At 34.8% G+C, this 13,939-nt stretch overlaps 1 protein-coding gene across 1 annotated transcript in view; it reads left to right on the top strand.

Moving 5' to 3' along the window:
• The first annotated feature begins 238 nt into the window (after positions 1-238).
• The window catches only part of Tet (Ten-Eleven Translocation (TET) family protein), a 46,416-nt gene continuing 32,715 nt past the window's right edge, over positions 239-13,939 (top strand). The window contains exons 1-2 of the mRNA XM_089218696.1: positions 239-579; positions 2,553-3,918. Coding sequence (XP_089074822.1) covers positions 2,608-3,918 — 1,311 coding nt within the window. The 5' untranslated portion in view covers positions 239-579; positions 2,553-2,607. The remainder of the gene's footprint in view (positions 580-2,552; positions 3,919-13,939) is intronic.

Genomic DNA, 13,939 nt, shown 5'->3' on the forward strand with positions numbered 1-13,939 from the left:
ATATTATATAGAAAAATTATACACGAAAACCTACCCCTCTAGCGGACCAGCCGACAACTACGACTGTGTACCGCCTCGTAAGCGCGCGGTGGGCCGTCGCCGTTGTGAGCGCCGTTTGTGGTGTGCGTGTGCGCGCGCCGAACGTTATATTATTATTATTATGTACCCTGTGTGCAATGTGCGTTGTGCATGATGCGTGTGTGCGTGTGAGTCAGTGTATGTGTGTGTGAATTTGTGTATGTGTGCGTGTGTGTGTGTGTGAGTGCGTGGTGCCGCGTCCGTCCGTCCGTCGTCTACACCCAGGCAACAGTCGTGTCGCGGTGCGTGTGCGTATGCGAGCCCCAGTGAGTGGCGCGCGCGTGTGTGTCTGTCGTGTCCGTTTTTTTGTCCGTTTATGTTTGTTAGTGTGAAAATAATTATTATTGTTGAATGCATGTATGCTTGTATGCTAGTGCTGTATGCGAAAAATTTCTCGTGGTATAAAAAAAATAAAATTTATTTATTTTTGTCATTCCCTCGATATTCGCTTGATCCAAGTGCAGTACGACGACGCACACACCCGGGGACCACACATCTTAAGTGAGTACTGAGCACCTCCTCAAAAATGACGGTTATTATTTATTTTTGTGCTTAATTTAAATTTTAGATGATAATATAGTACCTGCCTATAAAGTACATCAAAATGTTAAATGTGTTGTTAACTTTGGTTATATCTTATATAATGTCATAATTTGAATTTTGTAGTAGATATCAGTTTGAATCGGACTTTTCGTTATCATACCTAGTACCTACCTTTATTATTTAATACAATACGTTTAACATTATTTTTAATATTTATTCTATTTATTTATATTTTCTCTAATGAATGATTTAAAATCCAAAATCGATTATACCGGTAAATGAATGAACTATTGCATTTCGATTTTACTGTTTTATTTTTATTATCATCACATAAAAGTATACCCGTCGAGTGTCAAGTTTATGAGTGTGGTGTCGTTGTCCGTGGAAATAATTTCCCTCTCGATTCGTAACCAAACATACCCCAGCCGTCGCTCTACTGAAAACGAAAGCGCAATACCGGAAACACTTCGGTCTCTGACCCATTTATACATGACTTTGAAATTCCTTATTTTTGTTGAGTTTTCCACGTGAGTTTTCCTTTTATCGTTCATTTCCCTCTAACTATCCATTTTATTATTCACGTCGGTTTTCACGAGGCTGTTGAGTGATTTATTAATATTGTGACGAACTTATTTTCAGTGTTTGTTTTTAATTGTTAACCGCTCGTTTCGATAATTTTCACTCATCGGCAGTCTGGTCGGAAAATAAATTATATCATTATAATTGGCTGTTGTCATATACGCACATGAGTGCAGTAGTAGTTTTGATCAACAGCGTTTTACATTTACAACATGTGTATATATGTGTATTTATATATATATATATATATATATATACATATACACGAATTTGTGTATGTCGTTTTATTAAATAAAGTGTTTTTATTCAACAATAAAAACATCCTTCCTGATTAACCGACGTGCACGACCGCCGTCGCAGATTATTATTAATATTATTATTTTATTATAATGTGGCTCAGTGTGTTTTTAACGCGGTCTGCCGTTTAGAGTTTCACACGATGTGGTTTTCAGAGGGAAACAATTAAAATTAACATATGTACCAATAAGCGGTAACCGATGAGTTTTATGGTAATTTTCGATTAATTCAATAAATATGGCATATCTCTATTCGTGCTAACGACGGAATTCTTTTTTAAACCGTTTTATATGATTGCTATTGGTACCTACATACTAGTTTTACCATCGACCATTACAATCATTCCATAAAACCGTTTCGAAAAAGAACCCACCAACCGTTTTACTAATTCAATTTAAAAATCGAACGTGCTTGAGCAGAAAATATTTCGCATTACCGTGAAAACGAGGGAAATTATTCTGGCAGGGGTGAGCATTTTAGTGGGATATTCTTGTTTCCATTACGTTTTCTACGTCAACCCACGTTTAAAATTACTTCGTGGTATAGGTCACGAGATATGTTTTTATATATATTTTTTTAAGAAGTTTCACCGTTGACATTGACATCTAGTATATAACTTACAGATTTACTGTTGTTCATATAAGTTTTGTAATCGAATCATTTACTATATACAATATATATGTCTCCGTTTTATTACGGTTCACGCGCACACGATCTACAGTGATCTACCTATAGCCCTATACCTCCCTCTTTCGTTTGCCCAATATTATTATAACTGTATAACACCAAATAGGTACACTACGTCCGGCAATAGAAATCGAACCCTTTGTTATTATATATATATACGTATTATACGTGTGGATAATGTGTATATAGGCACGCACCTGTAGGTAACAACAAACCCGTACATTTTTTGGTTTAAACTGTTTGGAAAAAGAAACCCCATCACTTCGGACTGTGATATTATTCAAGGTTTATTTTTGATGAAATTTTCCCGTTATACCGTAATATATAATCGTAATGCTCGAATTTTTTTCTGTTTTATATGTTTGTAGTGTATGTTAGAAGTGACGCAATGGGAACTTGACGCTGGCTGCAACGTCGGCTAGTATGAGCGAGGGTGGCGGGGAGGCTATGGCCTCATATGGTACGGCGGGTTACCCGCCACCACAGCCTGCCACCCCATCATCAACCGTACCTGAATCAAAGACACCAGGTCCTGCACCAGGTCTACCACCATTCAGCTCGTTCTCGGCGGTCGAACTGGCCGAAGGGCTGGGTGCTCGGCTCGGTCCAGGAGATGGTTATGACCCAACCACCGGTCGAATAATGGACATGCATTGGGACTACAACCCAGATGGGCTACACAGGCCGGACCTGTACCCAACCACGATGATCATACCACAACCACAGTCATACCGGCCGTGGGAGAGCAAGCTAGATGGTAGTAACTCGCAAGACTCAATGTCAAAGGGGTCGTTCGACTATCCACCATCCCCGGCCGGCAGCAAGTTGCCGTCGTTCCAGTCGCAGTTTAACTTCCAAAATGACCAACAGCAACCAGAAACAGTGTCGTTGACCACGCTGACGCCAGCTGCCGTTTCGCCGACACAGTCGCCTGGTTTACCCAGCTTTCACACGTTATCTACAGTAAACGTGGCAGCGGCCACTGGGCCCCGAGGCTATCCTACCCTGGTGCCGGGCATCCAGCAGCAGTTCTTGGATGACCGGGCCGGCACCATACACTTGTTCCAGAGCCCTCAATACCCACCACCTCCACCACCACCACAAGCTTTCGCCCAGCAAAACCACCACCACCACCACCCCCATCAGAATACTATCATTCAGGGCAACTTCATGGGCGCGCCACACCATCAAAATCAGGCAACATTGCTGACGGTGGTAAAAACCGAACCCGTGGCCATCGTATCCGCTCAGATACCTAACCACGTGTACCAGAACGCGGGTGGCACGTACATTGATTCGATCAAGATGGAAGACACGCTATCGCCGCGTGGGCTACAAGAGTCCAGGAAAAAAGAACGACGAAAAGTGCGAGCGTCCAGCATGGACAGCTCGGTGGAGAGTGATGGCGTGGGAAGTTCCAGTGTGGAGAGTTCAGGACAGGTGGCTGCCGTGAGCAGCACCGCTGGGTTTAAGTCGCCTCTAGTCCAGCACAACGTGATTGGAATGACGGGTGGCGGCAATATCAGCAATGTGGGTGGGTCCATGATGGATTCGGATCATTGTGAAAATGGCGCCAATGGCATGGACAAGCAGACGAAGAAAAAGCGAAAACGGTGCGGCGAGTGCATAGGGTGTCAGCGAAAGGACAACTGTGGAGATTGCGCACCATGCAGAAACGATAAGAGCCATCAGATATGCAAGATGAGAAGATGTGAGAAGCTCACTGACAAAAAGGTAAGTCGCGGGCGTGGGAATCGTCGTACAAATTAGTTTTATAAAAAGCTTAATAATTACATTATTAGATAACTATTTATAAAACGATAAGCCCCGCACGACGAACATAAATGTTTATATTATATAGCTTATAAGAACTGTGTATATTAATTATTAGGAACATCAAAATACGGCGTGACAATGGGAACAACGCGATAATTATTCAAATTCAATTTTTTTTAAATTTTATCTCCTTCCTTTGTTTATTTCGCTTTTATAAGACACGTTAGACCTGTGCATAACAATAGTTTCTCCAGCCGATAAAATATAGATACCTACCTACTATATTATACGAATCGTGTCATGAAAGTTTAAAATGATACAACCCCTTCGTGTGCTCATCGAGTGGGTGAACGCGGTGTATACGCTTTTGTGTGTATATATGTACACAGTATAATATACACTACTGCAGTGTGTTGTTGTTTTGATGATTCGTCAACGGGACCTTCCCCTTGACACACATTACGGCGGCGGCGGCGGCACCTGCGTAACCCTTCGTCACCTCTGCCGCCCCCCATATCATGCGCGCACGCGCGCATACAGTCTAACACTATATTATAAAATATACTCGCATGGGGATCGGGTCCAAAGACATAAATGGACGGTGATTAGTGACGACGAGTGCAAGGGCACTGGGTCAAAACGTGGACAGACGTTGTCCGGTTTTAGGAATTGTTTACGTTTAATTTTTTTTCAAGGGGTGTGCCCGTTAGGTAGTTACGTGTGAAACAATTGACAAAAAACAGATACCGGGCACGTTTGCGCAATCAATCGTTGCTATTTATTTCCATCATCATCACCCACAAATGTTACAAAATGCTTATTCAAATCGTACCTATACGATTGAATAGATACTCAATCATTGCATTAGCAAAATGTCTTAGGAATTGTGAAATATTTATGAAATTATAAGCGATTTAAATGTTTCTGTCGTTATGTACAGAACCAAGAAATCATATAGAATTAATACTGTTGAAATGTGCATTCTGCACAATGAATTTGTGCCTTATAAATAACTATACATTACGCATACTTTAAAAATAAAAATAACCTATGTAGTGGGTGTACATATAATAATATATGTCAGCATTTACTGACATACTTTAACATTTTTATATTTTAATTATATACATTTTATTTGATTAAATCCATTACATTTCAATTTATTCATATGCTTTGTAATTTTACGAGACAGCTAATTTTTTATTCTCACATACAATACTAGGGTATTAGATTCCGAAAGGTGCAAGATAATATTTATAATTTGCATTTATTTACTTAACGATTAAAAAAAAAAACTTATCAACAATTATCAAAGCGAATATAAACATAAAGCATTAATTAACTTCCGGATACTTATCGTTGCCGTAGTATAATAGTACTTATGGTGAATGAATAAATAATAATATACACTATTTCGTAGGATATAATATAATGTATTTATGTATACGTATTTAATTTTAAAATCAAATTAGAATTACAAATGTTATATACTTACGAATATTGAACATTCATTTTCGTTTTGAGCATCGTTCGTTACTGTTTGTTTATTCTTTAAGTCAATTTAAAAATTAGAAGACAAATCCACACGACTGAGTCATGTATCATGTTACACCTATTATGTAGTAAATACTAAAACTTACATAGTTATAATTATGTTTAATAAATATCTGCGTGTTTCATTTATAGCTACATTGGTCGACGCATAAAATATTTTAAGACATCCCATGTTAGTACCTAAATGAAAAAATTAATACCCAGAGCCTAATTAATTATTTGCACTTGTATATTTACCTAGGTATCTATTAGTGTCTTAAGAATAATAATTTAAAACTTAAAGTTCGAAAACTATCTTATCAAACGTTTAGATATATAATAATCATCATGAAAGTTATATGAATATATATTTATAAATAATAATTAGACTGTAGGTATTGTAGTCTATATAGTGTAACGCTTATCTCAGATCACGCGGTATTCAGGTACATGATAAAATAATATGGTATGATGAAATCTTTTCCAAACTTCAATGGACTACGCACATGAATATAGATTTTTTCAATTGTTTGGTAAATTTCTGTAAAAGTGTATAACTTTTAAACAGGTAATTATCATTTAAAGTAATTTAATAATAATTCATCACAATTTATACTAGTTTAATTACTAAATTTTTGCGATTTAATAATCTAAATAACTTAAACAAAGAAGTATTATACAAAATGAAAAAACAAAATCTAAATATCAATAATAATGGTAATTGCTGAAAACGTAACCGAACTAAAATGCATACGTCACGATTACGTATCACATAAATGCGTTATTTTGTCATGTTCAGGCTTAGGATCTATGTAAAAATACGAAGTGACTATGTGTCATATGAGTATATAGTGACAATAGTGATGAATATTTATTATTCAGGTATTTTTGTGATAAAAATTGCCAGATAACGCACAATATGAATGTTTTACCAAGGTAAAACTAAAAATCAGGATGTTACAAAGTCCATCGCCTTTATAATATGTATAGACTCAATATTATAACAAGTAAATATTCTATCAATTCTCAACAACGGTGATGTATGAATAACTGTTTACCCCTATAAGGAACACGAGAATAATAAACAAAATATGACAGATGTGCGTTTTTTACTTTGGGTCGTCATACCACAGCCTGCAGTCGACGGGCAAATCGTTCGTCAAACCAAAGTCGACAAGGCGGCTCGCCATAAAAATAATATTATGTTCGAAAATTATGTCGTTGGAATTTCGTCGCGCCACTTTTAATATGTATAATATATTTATATATTACGTACTTGTGCTGATGTTGATGCTAAAACGATTTGATTGAAACCCGTTATGAATAATTGTCGTCGACGGTCGTTGAGCAAATGTAGCAACAATAGTTTTCTTAGAATTAACTGATGATAAACTTTCCACGGTTATTCGTTTGTAAATGTCATTTTTGGTGTATAGACGGTAGTCCACGGTTAGCGGTCAACTTAACAGAATTTATACCGCAGTAAATGTGGAAAATTTTGTACCGTGATCAAATTGATTGAGTTTATAGTTTTATACCACGAATAGTCGACCAATGTACTTAAAGCGATCGAGCCAATCACCGCTACCATATTGCTTCATGAGCGGTGAACCATTTTTAATTTCGTCAGGCAATGTTAAAAAAAAATGGTTGTCACTTACTGTTTTCTTCACGTTTGTCGGTTAGTTCAATTTTCGATATAGTTAACGATCAAAACGTCCATGAAAGTGGTATGTATTGTGTGTTGAAATTCCGCCAAAACTTTGCCAGTCCGACCAAATGCGTCAATCGTCTTTTAAAGATTAGGTATATTATGAATTATTACGATCAGGTGACGTGTTAAACAAGTAAGTTGCACATTAGTCATCAAATTATATAACTTTTACATGCCATAGTAAGTTTCCTAACCTAAGTTAAGAGTTTGGGCTCTAATGTTTGGTTTGACAAAAATTGTTAGGTTCAGACTACAGTTATTATATTTATTACGTTTATAGATATAATATACAGAAATGAGTTTAACAAAATATTCTGATCTTAAAAATAAAAGAATTTTTAATACCCTAAAAAGTTTTAAAAACACACCTTTTTTTTTAAAAATTTTTTTATTGATATTAAAGGCATCAACAGCTAGGTCATTAGCCTGTGGTTGTTGTTACATTATCATTAATAAGTAAATATACAAATAAATAACTAAGTTCTAAATTAAGGTTACGTTACAGTTGTGGTATATGTGGATTTTACAGTGATATTGTATATTTACATTAAAACACACCATTATAATATGTTCATCGCTACGCTCAAAATATGAAATATTGAAATAAATTCAGTAAAAATGTTGATGGTTTAAAATAAATTAACTCATGTAGGTTTAAAACTTAGTGCAGTCAGAATGACATCCGAAATCGTTACACGAGTATATGACAACAAACAAAGTAGACGCGGCGCATTTAAATATTATCGTGCAATTTGTAATCCAAGTACATCAGACCGGAATTACTTTAATATGAGGAATTGAGGAATGGCCCTTTTGGAACTTCCCTGGTATCCCGATAGACCAATCAGCCACTAATGGTATGTATAGGTTTGTAAAGCACAAGAAAAATGTTTGTAAAATATAGGTATACAGTAATATATAGTCAAATAACGTGCAATATTAAAAAAAAATGTATGTATACTTTTGATTGAATTGATTTTACATCTACCCACAAATCATAGAAATCTGTCTTAAGTCACCGCAATACCAAATTATACACATAATATATATGGCAATATGATATCTTCTAAGTATAACATAAAAGTACGAATAGATTTTTTACATTATAATTTTATAATATTTACAGTGTGTTTGGGTGCGCATGCGCATCCGTAAAATATCGTTTGTGTATTACTTTTTGTGCGTGTATAAACGTCGTCGTCGTGTCGTTATTATATAAATATATATATACGACGGTGGTAAAAGTTTTGGAGGGTCGGGAAAACGGTCTCGTGGTGTTTAGGTGGGTGGTGGGGGAAACAAAAATGGTGAGAGTGAGTGAGAAAAAAGAAAGAAAAAAAAGAAAAATATCACGTTGGCCATTGCACGACTGGGTGAGGTGGTGGTGGAGCGGTGTGGGTGAGCGGAGGGTGCAAGTTTAGAGGTGGCGGTGGCAGCGGTGATCGGATCGATACTACAGAGGCCCCGTAATGGCGTCGGCCGCTACATAATACGCGTATACATAATATTATACGCTCGCCATCGGCAGAAGTAGCGGCGGCAGCGGAATCGGCAGCAGCGGCAGCGATGACTCATTTTGCTCGTCACATCCCTCTTTTCGATGTGTACACGCTGCCACCGTCCTTCGTCGTCGTAGTCGTCGTGGCCGCGGCGGTTTAGACGCGATGCGCCGGCTAGCGGTGGCGTGTTTGTGGTGGTTGTCAAAGGTTCGGGACGCCGAGAATCGCCTCCTGCGGCTACATTTATTCTTCCCCCATAGTGCCGCAACTTTTGGTGTAGATAAACTGCACCTAGGTATAACAATAACCCTTCAGTTAGGGTAACTTAAATAAAATAGGCATAATGCCCCATGTGCGCACCTATATAAAAGGTGGCATATTTTCACAGATTTCACGAAAATGCGATTATTTGTATCTGCACAGATATAAGTAGCCCTTTTAGGAAACAGTCACTCCATCATAATTCATGCTATATTATTGTAGGTATATGAGTTGTTTTTTTAATATTTAAAATAACATAATTTTTACAAGACAATTTTTAATAGTTAATATTATTATATTGTACTTAAATAAAGATAATTTTTTATTATTTAAGTATACATTAAAAGTTATTATACCTAACATCATTGGTAGCGCATATAAAAATAGATGCATAAAATCCTGATTTCACAGGGGGTGCACAAAATGATTCAAAAATGCTAATTAGACTATTCGTAATGCGAGAGAAAACTAAAAGCTTTCTATTATTATGGAGTAAATACTTTTCAAATAAAATAGGTATTTTATAAACAAGCTATAAAGAAAACTATTTTTAAAGAGATTTATTTAAATATTATATTTGTAATAAATATTATCTGATATATTTATAGTCTACTATGCATATGTTTCAAAGTAAAATTTTAAATTGCGCTTGAGCTAACAATTTATTATTATAAAACATATATTTAAAAGCTCGTCATAAATCACGTATAATTTTCTCATTTATACCTGTCAAAGTATACGGATAAAAATTGCATCTTTTGTATATACCTCTTTATTGTATGTAAATATATTAAACAAAAATATCGTTTATGGGGATTTAATGTTTCGCTAAAATTCTTATCGAATAGTGGCTTATAATATACCAAATAATTTATTTTATATAATGAGATTGTGCAACTAGATTTATATATGTATATATGTATATTATATTCGAACTCATAATGTATCAGATTTAGCCATACAGGACGCATTTAAACTGTGTACAATACAATAGCTTGAGGTTAAAATTTATTTTAAATTGCAATATTTTTTGATAATGTGTGTTCATAATATGTCACGAATAAAATGTAATTTCGTTATCACGTCGCAAAAAAAGCTATACAGTTAATAACAATAAACTTTAAAAAAATAAAATAAATATTCATATTTAACAATCCCTCTCGAAATGTTATCTTATTATTATCCTATATAAATTGTTTTGAACATCGACCAGTACATTAAGATGTACTTTTGTATCGTAAAATAGCTTGGTATTTTCCTCATTGTCCTCCTGCCAACTGTATATACAAAATGATTGTTTTCGTAGAATAGAACGGTGCGTATTTTATGTATACAGAACATTTGTGAATTTTGTTCCCATCAAAACTGGTCAAAAACCAAAACCGTTGGTGGCAGGCCCCACGCTGTGTGAAGGTGTGCATGAAAATCGAAATTGGACAAGAAAGAGAAGAGCCGCAATATCGTCGTTTAGTCTACGTCTCACGTATGTGAATATAATATACCTGTATATAATATACATGCTGAGTTCATAGCAGCAGATTATTATCGGCCGTCTTAAACCACCCTTGAACCGACGCATGCAGCATACAATGCCCAAAATTCTTTTAGTTAGAAATTTGCATCATTAAGTAAAAACATAAAAATAACATTTTATTTTGGGAAGCTATATCAACCAAAGTTAAAATAAAATCGCAGCTGCAACTGTCGTAATGCTTTATATTTAAAATGTGATAAAACTATACATAATATACAATTTAATATTACACGGTTTGATAATAAGGGACGTAATCATTCGAGGGGATTATTTGTGGCGACTAACGATATACGCTGCAGAACGCATTTTATGATCGATTCAAACAATAAACGTCGGCCATTTTTCTTGGTGCTCAGTATTTTCCTAAATAGATCTCCCCCGTCTCCTCCTATCCAACTCTACGCTCGCATAATGTACAATAATGATTGTGAAATAACAAATTCAAAAAAACACGGTGATGGTTTTTCAATCGACCCTCTCACGCTATCATAGTGATAAGTTATAACCATTGCGGCGATTGTCACTATGTGCTATAATGTTTTCGCCGTGAATATACAATACATTAGGTACCTACTTACGTTTATAATGTTGTAATATGCCGACCTTTAGGTTTAGCCTACATAGTATAGGTACGCTTAAAAGTTTCTGGTTGAATACCGTTTTTGAAAATTTTCCTAACGTTCTGCACATCATTTGGCGAAAAAGTAGTAAATCCGAAATCTCCGATAAACTGCATTTACGAGAAAGCGTGCACATGACTGAGCGGATGGGGGAAATCCCTTTACGACTTATATGACGTCATACACTCATATACACCGTGTGTGCCATTAAAAACCGACAATGATACTGGCGACCAAGGAGACCGCACTTCCGCACGGGCCGCACACCGCTCATGTGTCTGGAGCACACGCACACACAGTGCGTATATATACACATGTATACTGCACGCACACACACCGCAAACGAACACGAGACATCGTTTCCGGCTGCGAAGCCTTTTTTTCACGTACCTATTAGTGCACTATGACACTAGTACTTATATGTCCTATATTGAGTATTGACAATGTACTTACATACCTAGCAACTATGTTATACATATTTAAATAAGAAAATGTTGGAACATTGTCATTACCACAATGATTAATAACAGTCTGGACTTGTCTGGTCCATGCGCAATGAAAGAAAATTTTTGATTATTATATCTACAATTTTTTCTCAGTGTAATATATATTATATTCTTCGACAGTCGAAAAGCTTATAACGATAATATTTTCCAGTGACGGTAGGGTTGGGTTTGTTGTTATTATTACCTATACAATATTATATTGTTAAGGTAAACTACTTCTAAAAATTTCACGACGTATGCTATGCGCTGAGTTACGTCCGCGGGCACTCTGGCAACGTTGCATCGTTGAAGGTCAATGTTATAGGGTGAAACGAGAGCTATATACGCTGCCACCGCTACTGCCGCCATTGCACCTAAAACCCCCCTTCAACCCACCTTGCCTACCGATAGGGTGACAAAGATTAAATCCCGTATATACATTTATATATATATATATATATATGTATAATATGTGCGTATGTGTGTGTGTGTGTCTCTCTCTGTATGTGTGATATTGGTTCCGACTACCACTACCCCCCGAGTTCTCGTGTTTATGCTTATTAAATATTCGCGAAACTGCTGTATGATATTTTATTCTCTTTTTCTCTATTGTGTATACAATCATACGCACGCACAATTTATAAATTATATTATATCGAATGATATGGTCGATTTAAATATTTTGTAAACGTATAAAATATATAATGTATAACGATAATTTTAACGAATGTGTAGCGCATATACCTACATATACATAAACTGTAACATTATATGCGCAAACCATTTCGTTTATATTATTATGTGATGCTAATAAATTTTCCAATATAATAAATTGTTATTAAACTGTAATGTATTATGGTAGTTTTTAAGCGATACTTGTAATTTAATAACTCGTACTTATTTTAAATAATGTTGGTGGGTAACGTATATTACGTATTATTTAATCAAAATGAATAACGATTCGTTTTACAATCAACCATAATAATTTTCAAACCGTTATAACATGAAAATACTAAAGAGTAAACTGTAAATTGTATACAATTTTCATTTTTTTTGTTTATTTTTTGATGTTAAAACAAATGCAATTTATTTTCATGATACCATGATTTATTTTATAATATTACATTACTACTGTCCTATAGAACTGAAAATAAAATTGTCGATTTTGTTGTACAATTTATTAATAATTTTTAACATTTTTAACCGAGAATCGTTGAATATAAAATAATAGGTACTTACTTCTATTGGATATTATACAAATATTTTAATATGTTCATATACGTATAAATCATACAATAAATAACAATACTACAGCATTAAAGTTGATACTGTAGTCTGTAGGCCTGTAGCAACTTAAAACTTTAAAAAATAATAACCCTTAATGATATAATTTGTTGACCACATTTAATGTTAAAGTTACTAAGAGTCAAAATCAAAGTCAACATATATATTAGGTACTTTTTAATCAACTATAATTTTACTAGGTAGTAGGTACCTATATAATAAAGAATTAAAAAAAATTTATTTAATACTATATAAAATTATATATATTCGTAGTCTACACCTAGCATTAATATAATATAAAAGCAAATAAAAATATAAAAGAGCTTATAGTTTTATTTTTTTTTTAATAAAGTTTGATTTAAATCTGTCTAGGGAAAACGTAATTATACAATAGATGTTAAATAAGCGAGTTTTATGATTTTAGTTGCTGTATACACATTATACGTGTATTAAATGCATATATTACACTCCAGGTGGACGTAATTCTATTGTTGTCACACGCACATTATGAGCATTTTTATAATAACATAGTTCAAACCCAGGTGGGTTTAATTTTTTTTATTAGTTACGATGGATTAGAATCCAGATGGTTTCAATAAAGTTTATTCTACTATATTATATTCGTTGGACTGAGTCAGTCGAAATATACTAATAAATATTATAGAGATAGGTACAGTACTAACAGTAGAAAATAGCGATAGAACAATAATTCGCTTTTTTTCTATTAAAAAAGAATTCCATTATTCCGGTATATATACTATCAATTTGCAGTAAATATTGAAAAATGAATTCCTGGTGACCATCTGAGTCGTTTTATGTGTATACGATCCCGCGTACACGTTTCTCAGTGAGTATTTTTTTTCTAATTTATTATATTATACATAGTAGACGTTCTGTCGGCCAAATGACCAAACTGTAGTGATGTATGCGGTAATAGTGCGAGCTGCAGCTGCTGTTAGCAGTAAAAACATAGGTATAAAATAAGTAGATTGATTAAAAACGTATTACTATAACAGCGTTTAAAAAAAATATAAACCGCTGCAGCCGCA

Source organism: Diuraphis noxia, unplaced genomic scaffold, assembly GCF_037042655.1.
Source record: "Diuraphis noxia isolate RWA-SAM2 unplaced genomic scaffold, SU_Dnox_SAM2 contig0002, whole genome shotgun sequence".
Taxonomy (NCBI): domain Eukaryota; kingdom Metazoa; phylum Arthropoda; class Insecta; order Hemiptera; family Aphididae; genus Diuraphis; species Diuraphis noxia.